Source organism: Semicossyphus pulcher, unplaced genomic scaffold (genome assembly GCF_022749685.1).
Source record: "Semicossyphus pulcher isolate SPU_LCO1_2020_fin unplaced genomic scaffold, fSemPul1.0.p SCAF_2, whole genome shotgun sequence".
NCBI lineage: Eukaryota > Metazoa > Chordata > Actinopteri > Labriformes > Labridae > Semicossyphus > Semicossyphus pulcher.
This window is the reverse complement of record NW_027211693.1, coordinates 18892980-18915323: the sequence shown is the minus strand read 5'-3', so window position 1 is coordinate 18915323 and position 22344 is coordinate 18892980. Positions and strand designations below refer to the sequence as shown.

At 41.0% G+C, this 22344-nt stretch overlaps 1 protein-coding gene across 9 annotated transcripts in view; it reads left to right on the top strand.

Annotated features, from left to right (window-relative positions):
- The window catches only part of ahnak (AHNAK nucleoprotein), a 33413-nt gene extending 11439 nt beyond the window's left edge, over positions 1-21974 (top strand). For 2 of the 9 annotated variants that reach the window (XM_069669398.1, XM_069669397.1), the window contains 4 exons: positions 752-812; positions 952-1108; positions 1199-1416; positions 1532-21974. In XM_069669398.1, coding sequence (XP_069525499.1) covers positions 952-1108; positions 1199-1416; positions 1532-20953 — 19797 coding nt within the window. In that variant the 5' untranslated portion in view covers positions 752-812 and the 3' untranslated portion in view covers positions 20954-21974. Of the gene's footprint in view, positions 1-748; positions 813-951; positions 1109-1198; positions 1417-1531 lie in introns of all 9 variants that reach the window. The other 7 variants (XM_069669394.1, XM_069669396.1, XM_069669399.1 and 4 more) reach the window with 6 other exon arrangements.
- Positions 21975-22344: the final 370 nt, after the last annotated feature.

The window sequence follows — 22344 nt, the reverse complement described above, 5'->3', positions numbered from 1 at the left end:
AATTATTGCATCCTTGTTTAGTAATTCATTCTTTGATCTCCATTATGGCCAGCAAAATCAATATAAACATTTACTTACTGAATTACAAATTTGTGATGCAGTTGAATACAACAGCAAATATATGATCCATCTTGATTAAAACTGATATGTAGCTGCCACTAAACGACATAATACACAACCTGACGTGCATTGTGCTTATGTACATGAGCAAATGAAGTAATTGTATTATTGGTCAATTGTTTTCTGATGGGTATGTGCATTAAAGAAAGAGGGTTTGTGCTAAAAAATAATGGTGTAGGTGTTAATATGCTTATCCGCACCTCTACGTGTGTTTTAATAAAGCATTGCAGCTAAGCTTTAACGATCATTGTTTTCTCTATTGACATTGGAGCAGGGGTGTAGTTGCAGGTTTGGGCTGCTTTCCTCAGGGCAGGGTGTGGTTTGTCTCCAATCAAATTTCCAAAACACATAGCAGGCAGGAGGGAGGGAGCTGATGGTTGTGTGGGGGGTGAGGGGTTGGGACTGTTTTTTCTGAAAGGGTTTTCACACCATCTAGTGTTCACGACAGAGACCTACAAACCTGACTTATTTAGAGTGAGGTTGTGAAATGTTTAATTCAGACAAATTTAGACATTTTCTTAAGGGGGAAATAAGTACAATTAGTTTGAAATGGAAAGTATCTTGCTAACATAAATTGATGTATTGTTTGTCATGATTTTGTCTTAAATCTTATTATCTCTTCTCTTAGCAGGAAAACCAAGATTGAGCTTCCATCACACTAGAGCTTAAACAGAGGAAAGCAAAAACAAAAGGTATGTTACAAAGTCACAATGCATCCCTTGTATTTTATATATTTCATCCTGTATAGCAATCCATGGAAATGCATATACTGAGTATATAGCTTTCCAGCTCAGTGTGTTTATTTCTCTTAACCCATGATTTGTTTGACAGATGGCTGAAGAGGAGGAAACCAGGGAGGTGCTCTTTCCAGATTGGGAGGGCCCAGACAAAACTGGCTTGACCATTGAACAAACAAGTGATGGAGAGATCTTTGTTAAGGAGGTGAAAGGAGAGTCACCGGCAGCACGTTCTGGAAAAGTATATGAAGGTAACAAATACATTTCTCAAATCATTAAGTATGAAGTTAGAAAAGGTTGGTTATTTGAGTATAAAAGACTGCTGTCCCCTTTATTTATAGGTGACCAGATTGTGGGCGCCACTGTCTACTTCGATAACATGAGCTCAGAAGAAACAGCTGAGCTACTGAAGACTTTAAATCGCCACAAGGTTGGACTGAAACTACAAAACAAATCACCTTGCCCCTCACCCTTGAGCACACCATGTCGTTCACCAATGGGTACGCTGACGTGGGAAGGGAAGACACGCTTTGGAGGTTCCAGTCCAGACATCATCCTTGTAAGTCATATTTTCTTTAATTTTATAATCACTGATTTGTTTGTGAGTAAGCTTTTGAACAAAATACAGGGTTGTGTTTTTATGTTGTATGCCTTCTTGTTTTCTCTATCTACAGGGTGGAGATGATGAGGACTATAAGAGAATATACACAAAAAAGATTAAACCAAGGCTGAAGTCTGAGGATCTTGCAGAGGGAGTAGATGTTCGCACAGAGCGTCACAGCAGCACAAGCAGCGATGGCAGCACAATCACCACCGTCACCCGTCGCATTACTACCTACACTGTGGATATGCCAAGTGGCATAAGTGAGCAACTTGAACTTTCAAGCTCAGAGTTTAAGGGGCAAAGGCTCGAATCTGGTGAGGGCTCTCCTCGTATCAGAATCTCACATGGCAGTCCTTCAGGTAAAGTGGAAGCAGAAGGGGGAGTTTTTGAGTCAAGTGATGTCTCTGGGCCATCAGTTAGCTCCATGGAGACACACTACGGCAGTGGGGGAGTTCAGACCACAACATTTACAAGAGAGGTAGATACAGAAAGAGGTACAGGACTAAGATTTAAAGGGCCTAACTTTGGAGTCATAGGGGGTAAAGGCCAGGGGGGCTTTGAGATCTCAAGAGGGAATGGAGAAAAAGGAGATGGAAGCATTCAGGTGTCAGGAACAAGCACTACACTAGGTGACAGCACAAACACTGGTAGTAGGCAGGTTGATATAAGGGGGAGGGGAAGTGCAGATGTTTTCTCAGATGATGAGAATGGAAAGTCAATTACTCTGTCTTTGCCAGGAAAAAACGTGCAGATTATGACTTCATCTTCAGAGACAACACCAGGGGGAACTGTTGACAAAAGTTTAGGTGAGAGGACAAATGTCAAGGTGTCTGAAATTACCCTCAGTCACCCGCAGGCATCAGATAGTACTGATATTCAGAATGTCAGACTTGGTGGAGGTTCAAGAGGAATCGATACTGATGGAAGGATAGGAGGAACAGCAATAACATTAGGAAATGTTACCTCAGGATATTCCTCAGTCCCAGGCAAGATTTCAGTTGCAGGTGTCCATGGCAACCTTACTGGTTCAAAGTTAAGAGGTGAGGTTAATGTTAACCTGCCAAGCACAAAGCAAGAAATAAAAGTATCTGGGATAGACACTAAAGTCTCAGGCAATGAAACAAAGGGCCCCCTGAGTGGCACAGAAAAGTCAACAGTTAATTTACCTGTGACTGGAATAAAAGGAATGAAGACAGGGGGAACTAGTGTTGAAGTTAAACTCAACTCAAGCATTCAAACCAAAGCACCAAAAAGTACAGCACCTGAAATTGACGTCAAAGGTCAACAAGTTGATATTAAAGGAACAAATGGTGGTGTTGAAAGTCCAGAACTTAAAATAGCATCCAGTTGTCCGAAACTCAAGGGTGCAGAAGTGGATGTCAACCTTCCTAAAAATGAAAGTTATTTAAAAAGAACCGAACATGACAACAAAGGCCCAGTGATTAATATCGAAGGCCCTGGTGCAAAATACAAAGGACATGAAAGTCATATAAAAGTATCAAAGATAACAGATAGTGACATTAAACTAAAAGGTTGGAGAGTTGAAGGAGATGTGGATGTTTTGGATACAAGTCTAAAAGGGCCAAAAGTAAATGTTGATGTGTCAGTTCCGAGCATCGAGAGCGACATGGAAGCTCCAAAGACTTCTGGAGGGAAAATCTCCAAGCCAGATGTGAATGTAAATCTGAAAGGTCCCAAATTAAAAGCTGATGTGGACGTGTCATTTCCGAAGATTGAAGGAGAGGTCACAAAACCAGGGATTGACATCAGAGGTCCACAAGTTGATATTGAAGGTCCCAAAGGAGGATTTGACATGCCTAAAATCAAAATCCCATCTTTTGGCATCAAAGGTCCAAAAGTGGAGGGTCCAGATGTTGATATAAACCTTCCCAAAGCAAAGATTGATGTGAAAGCACCTGATGTTGGCATTAAAGGACCAGAGGTTAACATCGAAGGACCAGAAACCAATCTCAAAGGACCCAAATTCAGCATGCCATCAATTTCTGGACCAAAACTCTCCATGCCAGATACAGATTTAAAGCTGAAAGGTCCCAAACTCAAAGGTGATGTGGATTTGCCAGTTCCAAAGATAAAGGGAGACATAAAAACACCTAAAGTTGACATCAAAGGTCCAGAGGTTGATATTGAAGGTCCCAAAGGAGGATTTGGAATGCCTAAAATTAAACTGCCATCAATATCAGGACCAAAGATGCCAGATTTGGATATCAATCTCAAAGGGCCAAAAATAAAGGGAGATGTTGATGTGTCAGTTCCGAAGATCGAGGGTGACATACAAGCTCCAAAGGTGGATATTGAAGGACCTGATGTTGACATCGAAGGTCACAAAGGAAGATTTGATATGCCTAAAATTAAAATGCCAAGTTTTGGCTTCAAAAGTCCAAAAGTGGATGGTCCAGATGTTGATATAAACCTTCCCGAAGGAAACATTGACATTACAGCACCTGAAGTTGACATTAAAGTACCAGAGATTGACATTAAAGGACCAGATGCCAATCTCAAAGGACCCAAATTCAGCATGCCAAACATTTCTGGACCAAAAGTCTCCAGGCCAGATGTGGATTTCAATCTGAAAGGTCCCACACTCAAAGGTGATGTGGATGTGTCAGTGCCAAAGATAAAAGGAGACATAAAAACACCAGATATTGACTTCAAAGGTCCACAGGTTGATATTGAAGGTCCCAAAGGAGGATTTCAAATGCCATCAATCAAAATGCCATCTTTTGGCATCAAAGGTCCAAAAGTGGAGGGTCCAGATGTTGATATAAACCTTCCCGAAGGAAACATTGACATTACAGCACCTGAAGTTGACATTAAAGTACCAGATGCCAATCTCAAAGGACCCAAATTCAGCATGCCAAAACTTTCTGGACCGAATCTCTCCAGGCCAGATGTGGATTTCAATATGAAAGGTCCCAAGATCGAGGGTGACATAAAAGCTCCAAAGGTGGATATTGAAGGACCTGATGTTGACATCGAAGGCCACAAAGGATTTAAAATGCCTAAATTCAAAATGCCAAAATTTGGGGGGAAAGCACCAGATGTTGAAGGGCCAGAAGTTGATGTCAGCCTGCCAAAAGCTGATATTGATATTAACGCCCCGGAGGTTGGTATAAAAGGACCTGACTTTGACATTGAGAGTCCAAGTGGCAAAATCAAAGGACCCAAATTCAGCATGCCAAACATTTCTGGACCAAAAGTCTCCATGCCAGATGTGGATTTCAATCTGAAAGGTCCCACACTCAAAGGTGATGTGGATGTGTCAGTGCCAAAGATAAAAGGAGACATAAAAACACCAGATATTGACTTCAAAGGTCCACAGGTTGATATTGAAGGTCCCAAAGGAGGATTTCAAATGCCATCAATCAAAATGCCATCTTTTGGCATCAAAGGTCCAAAAGTGGAGGGTCCAGATGTTGATATAAACCTTCCCGAAGGAAACATTGACATTACAGCACCTGAAGTTGACATTAAAGTACCAGATGCCAATCTCAAAGGACCCAAATTCAGCATGCCAAAACTTTCTGGACCGAATCTCAAAGGGCCAGATGTGGATTTCAATATGAAAGGTCCCAAGATCGAGGGTGACATAAAAGCTCCAAAGGTGGATATTGAAGGACCTGATGTTGACATCGAAGGCCACAAAGGATTTAAAATGCCTAAATTCAAAATGCCAAAATTTGGGGGGAAAGCACCAGATGTTGAAGGGCCAGAAGTTGATGTCAGCCTGCCAAAAGCTGATATTGATATTAACGCCCCGGAGGTTGGTATAAAAGGACCTGACTTTGACATTGAGAGTCCAAGTGGCAAAATCAAAGGACCCAAAATCAGCATGCCAAAAATATCTGGACCAAAAGTCTCCGTGCCAGATGTGGATTTCAATCTGAAAGGTCCCACACTCAAAGGTGATGTGGATGTGTCAGTGCCAAAGATAAAAGGAGACATAAAAACACCAGATATTGACTTCAAAGGTCCACAGGTTGATATTGAAGGTCCCAAAGGAGGATTTCAAATGCCATCAATCAAAATGCCATCTTTTGGCATCAAAGGTCCAAAAGTGGAGGGTCCAGATGTTGATATAAACCTTCCCGAAGGAAACATTGACATTACAGCACCTGAAGTTGACATTAAAGTACCAGATGCCAATCTCAAAGGACCCAAATTCAGCATGCCAAAACTTTCTGGACCGAATCTCTCCAGGCCAGATGTGGATTTCAATATGAAAGGTCCCAAGATCGAGGGTGACATAAAAGCTCCAAAGGTGGATATTAAAGGACCTGATGTTGACATCGAAGGCCACAAAGGAGGATTTAAAATGCCTAAATTCAAAATGCCAAAATTTGGGGGGAAAGCACCAGATGTTGAAGGGCCAGAAGTTGATGTCAGCCTGCCAAAAGCTGATATTGATATTAACGCCCCGCAGGTTGGCATAAAAGGACCTGACTTTGACATTGAGAGTCCAAGTGGCAAAATCAAAGGACCCAAAATCAGCATGCCAAACATTTCTGGACCAAAAGTCTCCATGCCAGATGTGGATTTCAATCTGAAAGGTCCCACACTCAAAGGTGATGTGGATGTGTCAGTGCCAAAGATAAAAGGAGACATAAAAACACCAGATATTGACTTCAAAGGTCCACAGGTTGATATTGAAGGTCCCAAAGGAGGATTTCAAATGCCATCAATCAAAATGCCATCTTTTGGCATCAAAGGTCCAAAAGTGGAGGGTCCAGATGTTGATATAAACCTTCCCAAAGCCGACATTGATGTAAAAACACCTAAAGTTGACATCAAAGGTCCAGAGGTTGACATTGAAGGGCCTAAGGGTGGATTTGAAATGCCTAAATTCAAACTGCCATCAATATCAGGACCAAAGATGCCAGATTGGGATATCAATCTCAAAGGGCCAAAAATAAAGGGAGATGTTGATGTGTCAGTCCCGAAGATCGAGGGTGACATAAAAGCTCCAAAGGTGGATATTGAAGGACCTGATGTTGACATCGAAGGCCACAAAGGAGGATTTAAAATGCCTAAAATCAAAATGCCATCATTTGGGGTTAAAGGTCCAAATGTTGAAGGGCCAGAAGTTGATGTCAGCCTGCCAAAAGCTGATATTGATATTAAAGCCCCAGAGCTGGATATTAAAGGACGTGACTTTGACATTGAGAGTCCAAGTGGCAAAATCAAAGGACCCAAATTCAGCATGCCAAAAATATCTGGACCAAATATCTCCATGCCAGATGTGGATTTCAATCTGAAAGGTCCCAAACTCAAAGGTGATGTGGATGTGTCAGTGCCAAAGATAAAAGGAGACATAAAAACACCAGATATTGACTTCAAAGGTCCACAGGTTGATATTGAAGGTCCCAAAGGAGGATTTGACATGCCTAAAATCAAAATGCCATCTTTTGGCTTCAAAGGTCCAAAAGTGGAGGGGCCAGATGTTGATATCAACCTTCCCAAAGCAGGCATTGATGTAAAAACACCTAAAGTTGACATCAAAGGTCCAGAGGTTGACATTGAAGGGCCTAAGGGTGGATTTGAAATGCCTAAAATTAAACTGCCATCAATATCAGGACCAAAGATGCCAGATTGGGATTTAAATCTCAAAGGGCCAAAAATAAAGGGAGATGTTGATGTGTCAGTCCCGAAGATCGAGGGTGAAATAAAAGCTCCAAAGGTGGATATTGAAGGACCTGATGTTGACATCGAAGGCCACAAAGGAGGATTTAAAATGCCTAAATTCAAAATGCCAAAATTTGGGATGTCAGGTCCAAATGTTGAAGGGCCAGAAGTTGATGTCAGCCTGCCAAAAGCTGATATTGATGTTAACGCCCCAGAGCTGGATATTAAAGGACCTGACTTTGACATTGAGAGTCCAAGTGGAAAAATCAAAGGTCCCAAATTCAGCATGCCATCAATATCTGGACCAAATATCTCCATGCCAGATCTGGATTTCAATCTGAAAGGTCCCAAACTCAAAGGTGATGTGGATGTGTCAGTGCCAAAGATAAAAGGAGACATAAAAACACCAGATATTGACTTCAAAGGTCCACAAGTTGATATTGAAGGTCCCAAAGGAGGATTTGACATGCCTAAAATCAAAATGCCATCTTTTGGCTTCAAAGGTCCAAAAGTGGAGGGGCCAGATGTTGATATAAACCTTCCCAAAGCCGACATTGATGTAAAAACACCTAAAGTTGACATCAAAGGTCCAGAGGTTGACATTGAAGGGCCTAAAGGTGGATTTGAAATGCCTAAAATTAAACTGCCATCAATATCAGGACCAAAGATGCCAGATTGGGATATCAATCTCAAAGGGCCAAAAATAAAGGGAGATGTTGATGTGTCGGTCCCGAACATCGAGGGTGACATGAAAGCTCCAAAGGTGGATATTGAAGGACCTGATGTTGACATCGAAGGCCACAAAGGAGGATTTAAAATGCCTAAAATCAAAATGCCATCATTTGGGGTTAAAGGTCCAAATGTTGAAGGGCCAGAAGTTGATGTCAGCCTGCCAAAAGCTGATATTGATATTAAAGCCCCAGAGCTGGATATTAAAGGACGTGACTTTGACATTGAGAGTCCAAGTGGCAAAATCAAAGGACCCAAATTCAGCATGCCAAAAATATCTGGACCAAAAATATCCATGCCAGATGTGGATTTCAATCTGAAAGGTCCCACACTCAAAGGTGATGTGGATGTGTCAGTGCCAAAGATAAAAGGAGACATAAAAACACCAGATATTGACTTCAAAGGTCCACAAATTGATATTGAAGGTCCCAAAGGAGGATTTGACATGCCTAAAATCAAAATGCCATCTTTTGGCTTCAAAGGTCCAAAAGTGGAGGGTCCAGATGTTGATATCAACCTTCCCAAAGCCGACATTGATGTAAAAACACCTAAAGTTGACATCAAAGGTCCAGAGGTTGACATTGAAGGGCCTAAAGGTGGATTTGAAATGCCTAAATTTAAACTGCCATCAATATCAGGACCAAAGATGCCAGATTGGGATATCAATCTCAAAGGGCCAAAAATAAAGGGAGATGTTGATGTGTCAGTCCCGAACATCGAGGGTGACATAAAAGCTCCAAAGGTGGATATTGAAGGACCTGATGTTGACATCGAAGGCCACAAAGGAGGATTTAAAATGCCTAAAATCAAAATGCCATCATTTGGGGTTAAAGGTCCAAATGTTGAAGGGCCAGAAGTTGATGTCAGCCTGCCAAAAGCTGATATTGATATTAAAGCCCCAGAGCTGGATATTAAAGGACGTGACTTTGACATTGAGAGTCCAAGTGGCAAAATCAAAGGACCCAAATTCAGCATGCCATCAATAACTGGACCAAAAGTCTCCATGCCAGATGTGGATTTCAATCTGAAAGGTCCCACACTCAAAGGTGATGTGGATGTGTCAGTGCCAAAGATAAAAGGAGACATAAAACCTCCCGATATTGACTTCAAAGGTCCACAGGTTGATATTAAAGGTTCCAAAGGAGGATTTGACATGCCTAAAATCAAAATGCCATCTTTTGGCATCAAAGGTCCAAAAGTGGAGGGTCCAGATGTTGATATAAACCTTCCCAAAGCAGGCATTGATGTAAAAACACCTAAAGTTGACATCAAAGGTCCAGAGGTTGACATTGAAGGGCCTAAAGGTGGATTTGAAATGCCTAAAATTAAAATGCCATCAATATCAGGACCAAAGATGCCAGATTGGGATATCAATCTCAAAGGGCCAAAAATAAAGGGAGATGTTGATGTGTCAGTCCCGAAGATCGAGGGTGAAATAAAAGCTCCAAAGGTGGATATTGAAGGACCTGATGTTGACATCGAAGGCCACAAAGGAGGATTTAAAATGCCTAAAATTAAGATGCCATCATTTGGGATGTCAGGTCCAAATGTTGAAGGGCCAGAAGTTGATATCAACCTGCCAAAAGCTGATATTGATATTAAAGCCCCAGAGCTGGATATTAAAGGACCTGAAGTTGACATTGAGAGTCCAAGTGGAAAAATCAAAGGACCCAAATTCAACATGCCATCAATTTCTTTACCGAAAATCTCCATGCCAAATGTGGATTTCAATCTGAAAGGTTCAAAAGTGGAGGGTCCAGATGTTGACATAAACCTTCCGAAAGCAAACATTGACATTACATCACCTGATGTTGACATTAAAGGACCAGAGATTGACATTGAAGGACCAGATCCCAAACTCAAAGGACCCAAATTCAGCATGCCAAAACTTTCTGGACCGAATCTGTCCATGCCAGATGTGGATTTCAATATGAAAGGTCCTAAACTCAAAGGTGATGTGAATGTGTCAGTGCCAAAGATTAAAGGAGACATAAAAACACCTGAAGGTAACATCAAAGGCCCTAATGTTGACTTGGAATCTCCAAAAGGACAGCTTAGTGGGCCAAAGGTTAAGTTACCAAAAGTGTCTGGACCGAAGATATCTCTGCCAGATGTTGACATCAATTTGAAGGGGCAAAAATTGAAGGGTGATCTGAAAGGGGATGTTCAATTGCCAAAAGCTGAACTTCAGGGACCAGATGTCAACATAGAAGTCCCAGAGATTGGCACAAAGAAAACAAAATTCAAAATGCCAAAGTTTGGATTTAAGGGTCAAAAGGTAAAAGCCCCAGAAACCGATTTAAAATTAGAAAAAGGAGATGTAAGCATCAAAGGCAAGACTGGTACCTCTAAAGATCTTGACCTTAACCTGGAAATGACTGGTCCGAAAAGCAAAGGATCCAAATTTAAGATGCCAAAATTTGGATTCAAAGGACCAAAGGTTGAAATGCCTGAAGTTGATGTCAACCTCCCGAAAACTGATATTGAGACAAAAGCTCCTGACTTGGATATCCAAGGACCAGATGTGGACATTCACAGTCCAAGTGGCAAAATCAAAGGACCCAAATTCAATATACCATCATTTTCTGGACCGAAAATCTCCATGCCAGATGTGGATTTTAATCTGAAAGGTCCCAAACTCAAAGGTGATGTTGATGTGTCAGTTCCAAGGATTGAAGGAGGCATAGAAACACCTGAAGTTGAAATCGAATGTCCAGAGGTTGATATTGAAGGTCAAAAAGGTGGATTTCAAATGCCATCAATCAAAATGCCATCTTTTGGCATCAAAGGTCCAAAAGTGGAGGGTCCAGATGTTGATATCAACCTTCCCAAAGCAGACATTGATGTTAAAACACCTAAAGTTGACATCAAAGGTCCAGAGGTTGACATTGAAGGGCCTAAGGGTGGATTTGAAATGCCTAAATTCAAACTGCCATCAATATCAGGACCGAAGATGCCAGATTGGGATATCAATCTCAAAGGACCAAAAATAAAGGGAGATGTTGATGTGTCAGTCCCGAAGATCGAGGGTGACATAAAAGCTCCAAAGGTGGATATTGAAGGACCTGATGTTGACATCGAAGGCCACAAAGGAGGATTAAAAATGCCTAAATTTAAAATGCCAAAATTTGGGGTTACAGGTCCAAATGTTGAAGGGCCAGAAGTTGATGTGGACCTCCCGAAAGTTGATATTGATATTAACGCTCCGGAGATTGGCATTAAAGGACCTGACTTTGACATTGAGAGTCCAAGTGGCAAAATCAAAGGACCCAAATTCAGCATGCCAAAAATATCTGGACCAAATATCTCCATGCCAGATGTGGATTTCAATCTGAAAGGTCCCAAACTCAAAGGTGATGTGGATGTGTCAGTGCCAAAGATAAAAGGAGACATAAAAACACCAGATATTGACTTCAAAGGTCCACAGATTGATATTGAAGGTTCCAAAGGAGGATTTGACATGCCTAAAATCAAAATGCCATCTTTTGGCTTCAAAGGTCCAAAAGTGGAGGGTCCAGATGTTGATATAAACCTTCCCAAAGCCGACATTGATGTAAAAACACCTAAAGTTGACATCAAAGGTCCAGAGGTTGACATTGAAGGGCCTAAAGGTGGATTTGAAATGCCTAAAATTAAACTGCCATCAATATCAGGACCAAAGATGCCAGATTGGGATATCAATCTCAAAGGGCCAAAAATAAAGGGAGATGTTGATGTGTCAGTCCCGAAGATCGAGGGTGAAATAAAAGCTCCAAAGGTGGATATTGAAGGACCTGATGTTGACATCGAAGGCCACAAAGGAGGATTTAAAATGCCTAAATTCAAAATGCCAAAATTTGGGATGTCAGGTCCAAATGTTGAAGGGCCAGAAGTTGATGTGGACCTCCCGAAAGGTGATATTGACATTGAAGCCCCAGACTTGGATATTAAAGGACCTGACTTTGACATTGAGAGTCCAAGTGGCAAAATCAAAGGACCCAAATTCAGCATGCCAAAAATATCTGGACCAAATATCTCCATGCCAGATGTGGATTTCAATCTGAAAGGTCCCAAACTCAAAGGTGATGTGGATGTGTCAGTGCCAAAGATAAAAGGAGACATAAAAACACCAGATATTGACTTCAAAGGTCCACAAGTTGATATTGAAGGTCCCAAAGGAGGATTTGACATGCCTAAAATCAAAATGCCATCTTTTGGCTTCAAAGGTCCAAAAGTGGAGGGTCCAGATGTTGATATAAACCTTCCCAAAGCAGGCATTGATGTAAAAACACCTAAAGTTGACATCAAAGGTCCAGAGGTTGACATTGAAGGGCATAAGGGTGGATTTGAAATGCCTAAAATTAAACTGCCATCAATATCAGGACCAAAGATGCCAGATTGGGATTTAAATCTCAAAGGGCCAAAAATAAAGGGAGATGTTGATGTGTCAGTCCCGAACATCGAGGGTGACATAAAAGCTCCAAAGGTGGATATTGAAGGACCTGATGTTGACATCGAAGGCCACAAAGGAGGATTTAAAATGCCTAAATTCAAAATGCCAAAATTTGGGATGTCAGGTCCAAATGTTGAAGGGCCAGAAGTTGATGTGGACCTCCCGAAAGCTGATATTGACATTGAAGGCCCAGACTTGGATATTAAAGGACCTGGCTTTGACATTGAGAGTCCAAGTGGCAAAATCAAAGGACCCAAATTCAGCATGCCAAAAATATCTGGACCAAATATCTCCATGCCAGATGTGGATTTCAATCTGAAAGGTCCCAAACTCAAAGGTGATGTGGATGTGTCAGTGCCAAAGATAAAAGGAGACATAAAAACACCAGATATTGACATCAAAGGTCCACAGGTTGATATTGAAGGTCCCAAAGGAGGATTTGACATGCCTAAAATCAAAATGCCATCTTTTGGCTTCAAAGGTCCAAAAGTGGAGGGTCCAGATGTTGATATCAACCTTCCCAAAGCCGACATTGATGTAAAAACACCTAAAGTTGACATCAAAGGTCCAGAGGTTGACATTGAAGGGCATAAGGGTGGATTTGAAATGCCTAAATTCAAACTGCCATCAATATCAGGACCAAAGATGCCAGATTGGGATATCAATCTCAAAGGGCCAAAAATGAAGGGAGATGTTGATGTGTCAGTCCCGAACATCGAGGGTGACATAAAAGCTCCAAAGGTGGATATTGAAGGACCTGATGTTGACATCGAAGGCCACAAAGGAGGATTTAAAATGCCTAAATTCAAAATGCCAAAATTTGGGATGTCAGGTCCAAATGTTGAAGGGCCAGAAGTTGATGTGGACTTCCCGAAAGGTGATATTGACATTGAAGCCCCAGACTTGGATATTAAAGGACCTGACTTTGACATTGAGAGTCCAAGTGGAAAAATCAAAGGACCCAAATTCAGCATGCCAAAAATATCTGGACCAAAAATATCCATGCCAGATGTGGATTTCAATCTGAAAGGTCCCAAACTCAAAGGTGATGTGGATGTGTCAGTTCCAAGGATTGAAGGAGACATAAAAACACCAGATATTGACATCAAAGGACCACAGGTTGATATTGAAGGTCCCAAAGGAGGATTTGACATGCCTAAAATCAAAATGCCATCTTTTGGCTTCAAAGGTCCAAAAGTGGAGGGGCCAGATGTTGATATAAACCTTCCCAAAGCCGACATTGATGTAAAAACACCTAAAGTTGACATCAAAGGTCCAGAGGTTGACATTGAAGGGCATAAGGGTGGATTTGAAATGCCTAAATTCAAACTGCCATCAATATCAGGACCAAAGATGCCAGATTGGGATATCAATCTCAAAGGGCCAAAAATAAAGGGAGATGTTGATGTGTCAGTCCCGAAGATCGAGGGTGACATAAAAGCTCCAAAGGTGGATATTGAAGGACCTGATGTTGACATCGAAGGCCACAAAGGAGGATTTAAAATGCCTAAATTCAAAATGCCATCATTTGGGATGTCAGGTCCAAATATTGAAGGGCCAGAAGTTGATGTCAGCCTGCCAAAAGCTGATATTGATATTAAAGCCCCAGAGCTGGATATTAAAGGACCTGACTTTGACATTGAGAGTCCAAGTGGCAAAATCAAAGGACCCAAATTCAGCATGCCAAAAATATCTGGACCAAATATCTCCATGCCAGATGTGGATTTCAATCTGAAAGGTCCCAAACTCAAAGGTGATGTTGATGTGTCAGTTCCAAGGATTGAAGGAGACATAAAAACACCAGATATTGACATCAAAGGTCCACAAGTTGATATTGAAGGTCCCAAAGGAGGATTTGACATGCCTAAAATCAAAATGCCATCTTTTGGCTTCAAAGGTCCAAAAGTGGAGGGTCCAGATGTTGATATAAACCTTCCCAAAGCAAGCATTGATGTAAAAACACCTAAAGTTGACATCAAAGGTCCAGAGGTTGACATTGAAGGGACTAAAGGTGGATTTGAAATGCCTAAAATTAAACTGCCATCAATATCAGGACCAAAGATGCCAGATTGGGATTTAAATCTCAAAGGGCCAAAAATAAAGGGAGATGTTGATGTGTCAGTCCCGAACATCGAGGGTGACATAAAAGCTCCAAAGGTGGATATTGAAGGACCTGATGTTGACATCGAAGGCCACAAGGGAGGATTTAAAATGCCTAAATTCAAAATGCCAAAATTTGGGATGTCAGGTCCAAATGTTGAAGGGCCAGAAGTTGATGTGGACCTCCCGAAAGGTGATATTGACATTGAAGGCCCAGACTTGGATATTAAAGGACCTGACTTTGACATTGAGAGTCCAAGTGGCAAAATCAAAGGACCCAAATTCAGCATGCCAAAAATATCTGGACCAAAAATATCCATGCCAGATGTGGATTTCAATCTGAAAGGTCCCAAACTCAAAGGTGATGTGGATGTGTCAGTTCCAAGGATTGAAGGAGACATAAAAACACCAGATATTGACTTCAAAGGTCCACAAGTTGATATTGAAGGTCCCAAAGGAGGATTTGACATGCCTAAAATCAAAATGCCATCTTTTGGCTTCAGAGGTCCAAAAGTGGAGGGTCCAGATGTTGATATAAACCTTCCCAAAGCAGGCATTGATGTAAAAACACCTAAAGTTGACATCAAAGGTCCAGAGGTTGACATTGAAGGGCCTAAGGGTGGATTTGAAATGCCTAAAATTAAACTGCCATCAATATCAGGACCAAAGATGCCAGATTGGGATATCAATCTCAAAGGGCCAAAAATAAAGGGAGATGTTGATGTGTCAGTCCCGAACATCGAGGGTGACATGAAAGCTCCAAAGGTGGATATTGAAGGACCTGATGTTGACATTGAAGGCCACAAAGGAAGATTTAAAATGCCTAAATTCAAAATGCCAAAATTTGGGGGGAAAGGTCCAAATGTTGAAGGGCCAGAAGTTGATGTCAGCCTGCCAAAAGCTGATATTGATATCAACGCCCCGAAGCTGGATATTAAAGGACCTGACTTTGACATTGAGAGTCCAAGTGGCAAAATCAAAGGACCCAAATTCAGCATGCCAAAAATATCTGGACCAAATATCTCCATGCCAGATGTGGATTTCAATCTGAAAGGTCCCAAACTCAAAGGTGATGTGGATGTGTCAGTGCCAAAGATAAAAGGAGACATAAAAACACCAGATATTGACATCAAAGGTCCACAAGTTGATATTGAAGGTCCCAAAGGAGGATTTGACATGCCTAAAATCAAAATGCCATCTTTTGGCTTCAAAGGTCCAAAAGTGGAGGGTCCAGATGTTGATATAAACCTTCCCAAAGCCGACATTGATGTAAAAACACCTAAAGTTGACATCAAAGGTCCAGAGGTTGACATTGAAGGACCTAAGGGTGGATTTGAAATGCCTAAATTCAAACTGCCATCAATATCAGGACCAAAGATGCCAGATTGGGATATCAATCTCAAAGGGCCAAAAATAAAGGGAGATGTTGATGTGTCAGTCCCGAACATCGAGGGTGACATGAAAGCTCCAAAGGTGGATATTGAAGGACCTGATGTTGACATCGAAGGCCACAAAGGAGGATTTAAAATGCCTAAATTCAAAATGCCAAAATTTGGGGGGAAAGGTCCAAATGTTGAAGGGCCAGAAGTTGATGTCAGCCTGCCAAAAGCTGATATTGATATCAACGCCCCGAAGCTGGATATAAAAGGACCTGACTTTGACATTGAGAGTCCAAGTGGCAAAATCAAAGGACCCAAATTCAGCATGCCATCAATAACTGGACCAAAAGTCTCCATGCCAGATGTGGATTTCAATCTGAAAGGTCCCAAACTCAAAGGTGATGTGGATGTGTCAGTGCCAAAGATAAAAGGAGACATAAAAACACCAGATATTGACATCAAAGGTCCACAAGTTGATATTGAAGGTCCCAAAGGAGGATTTGACATGCCTAAAATCAAAATGCCATCTTTTGGCTTCAAAGGTCCAAAAGTGGAGGGGCCAGATGTTGATATAAACCTTCCCAAAGCCGACATTGATGTAAAAACACCTAAAGTTGACATCAAAGGTCCAGAGGTTGACATTGAAGGGCATAAGGGTGGATTTGAAATGCCTAAATTCAAACTGCCATCAATATCAGGACCAAAGATGCCAGATTGGGATATCAATCTCAAAGGGCCAAAAATAAAGGGAGATGTTGATGTGTCAGTCCCGAAGATCGAGGGTGACATAAAAGCTCCAAAGGTGGATATTGAAGGACCTGATGTTGACATCGAAGGCCACAAAGGAGGATTTAAAATGCCTAAATTCAAAATGCCATCATTTGGGATGTCAGGTCCAAATATTGAAGGGCCAGAAGTTGATGTCAGCCTGCCAAAAGCTGATATTGATATCAACGCCCCGAAGCTGGATATTAAAGGACCTGACTTTGACATTGAGAGTCCAAGCGGCAAAATCAAAGGACCCAAATTCAGCATGCCATCAATAACTGGACCAAATATCTCCATGCCAGATCTGGATTTCAATCTGAAAGGTCCCAAACTCAAAGGTGATGTGGATGTGTCAGTGCCAAAGATAAAAGGAGACATAAAAACACCAGATATTGACATCAAAGGACCACAGGTTGATATTGAAGGTCCCAAAGGAGGATTTGACATGCCTAAAATCAAAATGCCATCTTTTGGCTTCAAAGGTCCAAAAGTGGAGGGTCCAGATGTTGATATAAACCTTCCCAAAGCCGACATTGATGTAAAAACACCTAAAGTTGACATCAAAGGTCCAGAGGTTGACATTGAAGGACCTAAGGGTGGATTTGAAATGCCTAAATTCAAACTGCCATCAATATCAGGACCAAAGATGCCAGATTGGGATATCAATCTCAAAGGGCCAAAAATAAAGGGAGATGTTGATGTGTCAGTCCCGAACATCGAGGGGGACATGAAAGCTCCAAAGGTGGATATTGAAGGACCTGATCTTGACATCGAAGGCCACAAAGGAGGATTTAAAATGCCTAAATTCAAAATGCCATCATTTGGGGGGAAAGGTCCAAATGTTGAAGGGCCAGAAGTTGATGTCAGCCTGCCAAAAGCTGATATTGATATTAACGCCCCAGAGCTGGATATTAAAGGACCTGACTTTGACATTGAGAGTCCAAGTGGAAAAATCAAAGGTCCCAAATTTAGCATGCCATCAATATCTGGACCAAAAGTCTCCATGCCAGATGTGGATTTCAATCTGAAAGGTCCCAAACTCAAAGGTGATGTGGATGTGTCAGTGCCAAAGATAAAAGGAGACATAAAAACACCAGATATTGACATCAAAGGTCCACAAGTTGATATTGAAGGTCCCAAAGGAGGATTTGACATGCCTAAAATCAAAATGCCATCTTTTGGCTTCAAAGGTCCAAAAGTGGAGGGGCCAGATGTTGATATAAACCTTCCCAAAGCCGACATTGATGTAAAAACACCTAAAGTTGACATCAAAGGTCCAGAGGTTGACATTGAAGGGCATAAGGGTGGATTTGAAATGCCTAAATTCAAACTGCCATCAATATCAGGACCAAAGATGCCAGATTGGGATATCAATCTCAAAGGGCCAAAAATAAAGGGAGATGTTGATGTGTCAGTCCCGAACATCGAGGGTGACATGAAAGCTCCAAAGGTGGATATTGAAGGACCTGATGTTGACATCGAAGGCCACAAAGGAGGATTTAAAATGCCTAAATTCAAAATGCCAAAATTTGGGATGTCAGGTCCAAATGTTGAAGGGCCAGAAGTTGATGTCAGCCTGCCAAAAGCTGATATTGATGTTAACGCCCCAGAGCTGGATATTAAAGGACCTGACTTTGACATTGAGAGTCCAAGTGGAAAAATCAAAGGTCCCAAATTCAGCATGCCATCAATATCTGGACCAAAAGTCTCCATGCCAGATGTGGATTTCAATCTGAAAGGTCCCAAACTCAAAGGTGATGTGGATGTGTCAGTGCCAAAGATAAAAGGAGACATAAAAACACCAGATATTGACATCAAAGGCCCACAAGTTGATATTGAAGGTCCCAAAGGAGGATTTGACATGCCTAAAATCAAAATGCCATCTTTTGGCTTCAAAGGTCCAAAAGTGGAGGGTCCAGATGTTGATATCAACCTTCCCAAAGCCGACATTGATGTAAAAACACCTAAAGTTGACATCAAAGGTCCAGAGGTTGACATTGAAGGGCCTAAGGGTGGATTTGAAATGCCTAAATTCAAACTGCCATCAATATCAGGACCAAAGATGCCAGATTGGGATATCAATCTCAAAGGGCCAAAAATGAAGGGAGATGTTGATGTGTCAGTCCCGAACATCGAGGGTGACATAAAAGCTCCAAAGGTGGATATTGAAGGACCTGATGTTGACATTGAAGGCCACAAAGGAGGATTTAAAATGCCTAAATTCAAAATGCCATCATTTGGGGTTAAAGGTCCAAATGTTGAAGGGCCAGAAGTTGATGTCAGCCTGCCAAAAGCTGATATTGATGTTAACGCCCCAGAGCTGGATATTAAAGGACCTGACTTTGACATTGAGAGTCCAAGTGGAAAAATCAAAGGTCCCAAATTCAGCATGCCATCAATATCTGGACCAAAAGTCTCCATGCCAGATCTGGATTTCAATCTGAAAGGTCCCAAACTCAAAGGTGATGTGGATGTGTCAGTGCCAAAGATAAAAGGAGACATAAAAACACCAGATATTGACATCAAAGGTCCCGAAGGTGGATTTGAAATGCCTAAAATGAAATTTCCATCATTTGGCTTTAAAGGTCCAAATTTGGAAGGTCCAGATGTTGATATAAATCTTCCCAAAGCCAACATAGATGTAAAAGCACCTGATGTCAAATTTAAACAACCAGAGGTTGATATTGAAGGACCAGATGCCAAACTGAAAGGACCCAAAATCAGCCTACCATCAATTTCTGGTCCAAAAGTCTCTATGCCAGATGTAGATTTTAATCTGAAAGGTCCCAACCTCAAAGGTGAAGGGCCTAAGGGCGGGTTTGAAATGCCTAAAATAAAAATGCCAGGCATTGACATTGGCCATCCTGAAAGTAAGAACATAAAAATTAAGGGGCCTAAAGTCAAGGGAACGTTGGATGCATCTTCGCCAAAATTGGAGGGAGACATCAAAGGTCCAAAAGCTAACATTGCAGTTCCGACCATCAGTGCGGAAGGTGTGTCTATTGATCCTATAAAAACAGGTGTTTCTTTTCCCAAGTTCAAAGGTCCTAAGTTTGGAATTAAAGCACCTGAAGTAGAGGGGCCAAACTTCAGTGCAGGAGGAAAAGTTAGTGTCCCTGACACTGAAGCAAGTCTAGATGCCCCTGGTATTGATATAAATGTTAAAGGGAAGAAGGGTAAATTTAAAATTCCTAAAGTGAAAGGAAAGGTGAAGAAACCTGATGTTGATGTAGGACCACCAGCAGCAGACTTGGATCTAGACACACCCCATATTTATGGCAAAGGAACAAAGGGAAAGAAGCCTCGTTTTGGTAAGCTTCATTTTCCTGATGTGGAGTTCGACATCAAATCACCAAAACTGAAAGCCGATGGATCTTTATCAGAGGGATTGAAATCTCCTGACTTGCCACCTGTTCGCTTGAACACCGCCATTGATGGTCCTGGTATTGACAGTTCAAAAGTTAGTGTGGAGGGCCCAGATATAAAATTACAGACTCCTAACATTCCAAATGTGAACTTGTCTGCTCCTGATATTGATGTTGATCTGAACAGACAAAGAGAGGCTACAATGTCTGCAGGTTTTAAAGGCCAAAAATTAAATGTGAAAGGTGGTGCAGAGATTGACTCCAGTATTTCAGGGGGCAGTGCAACTGGTGGCCTTCATTTCCCAGAAGGTACTGTAACATTTCCCAAAATGAAGGTACCAAAATTTGGGATCGCTCTGCCTCAGTTGGAGGGACAGCAAGGTGGAGGCAATGTTGAATCAGAACTTGCAGGAGGCATAAACCTACAGTGTCCATCTGTTAGCCAAGTCAGTACTGAGGTTTCCAGCCCTGAACTTAGGCACAGTGAAGGCAAAGTAAAGGTTAAGATGCCAAAATTTTTTGGCAAATCAAAAGCAAAGGGCAGTAGTGTAGGTGACCTTCGGGGACCAGAGGTAGACTTAAGTGCAAGTGGAAAAGGAGCTAAGGGGTCTAAAGACCTTCGTGTACACACTGGGGACTTGATGGGTGGGAAGTTAGCATTGGAGGGTGATACTGGGCTCAGTGCATCAACTAAAGGCAAATCAGCCTCACTGGACCTATTTAAAAAATCAAGGCACAGATCTTCTTCTCTGAGTGATGAGGGTGGACTTGCAGCTAGCTCTCCCTCAGCTCACCTAGAGGCTGAGAGTGGTGACATTTCAGTAGACCTAGGAGAAAGCAAGGTCAAGGGAAAGAAAGGCAAGTTGAAGTTTGGCACCTTTGGAGGTTTTGGTTCAAAGTCAAAGGGCTCATATGAAGTGACACTTGGTGAGGACAGTGAAGCAGGAGTGGAGGGAAGTGCAGGTGTTTCTCTACCCTCTAAGAAATCAAGATTGTCTTCTTCTTCAAGCAGTGACAGTGGTTCAAGAGGTGGTTTCAGGTTCCCAAGACTTGAACTATCTGTTTCACCCAAAAAATAAATAATTTTGAGGCAAATTTAACTCTCTCATGTACACCCAAATACTCTCTTCTAACATAACAAATGATTCAAACTATAGTCTTTACAGAAACCTAAGGGGACATACACAGTCATCTCAATGTTGGTATCTATGAGTAATTTCATTTTTCAGTAATTAGACCTGAGTGCATGAGATTGTTTAAAATACATCGAAACTGTAAATAAGATTAATTTTGTATTGTAATAATAAATATTGTTTTTTGTACATAGTCCAGATTTATCAAATAATGCCATCTCACCAATTTTTCATCACTAGTTTATTACAGGGTTTGTCATTTTGTCCTATTTCATCTATTAGATGAATATTGTAAATGAATGGGTGTGGTATATTTGTATTCAGGGGTCTATTGCACAGAACAGATAGTTACAATAGTTGTTTTGAAGGAAAATGTTGTTTATACACCCTAACACATACATAAACAGACAACAGTTTTTTAATGTACAAAAATATTTTATTTTTAAGCCTTGATATTATATAATCAGTGCAGAATCATATTTTAACATAGAGCTGGCCCTTTTATAACACATGTTAAAGAGTAATGTGTTCAGCCTACCAAAATTGCAAAGACAATCATTGTTTTGAAACTATCAACGCTCTGAAGTGCTGTCAGTAGTTTTTCGGTTCATTTTAATGAACAGTTTTTCACCCTTAATTTCTGTGCAATTGTTCAAAAATATGCCTTTGCTTATTTTTTTCAACATGTTTTGTTTCCTTACCCTGTTTCATTTTCATTCTTACATGTTTTATGATCATTATTGTATTTGGTTTCCTCAATTTTCTGTCACTCTGCCTTTGTACACACATCTTATGATTATGCAAAAATGTAACAAATAAACAGTCACCTTTTGATGTCATATGTTGTAAACAAAATTATGTTGATAGAGATTTGATGGAGATAGGGTAGATTCTTTTGGTCTATTATTTTGAGTGCATTCTGGCTTATAAAATAAATAAAAAGATTTATCGAATGTATAAGGTTAAAGCAGTACTAAAGAGTGTCTTTATCACGTCATATGATAGTGTAATATGTTTTACTGACTTCATATATCTATATATATATCTATATATATATAATATTAAAGGGGGCTCCTCAATATCTTAGAATAGACGTGATACCACGTATTATACATATTTTCATTTGTCTTTGTAACACCTTCAACCCTACTATACTATATTATACTACTTACTTAATGAGAGTCTCTTAATATCAAATAAGTTATAAAAGCTTGGATTAAATTACTGTACATTACTGGAACATATAGACAAACCCACTCAAGTATTGCCCTAAATAAATCCTTTCATACTGAGCCGAAAGTGATTTAAAATAGCACAGATAATTTGCAGCAGCTAGT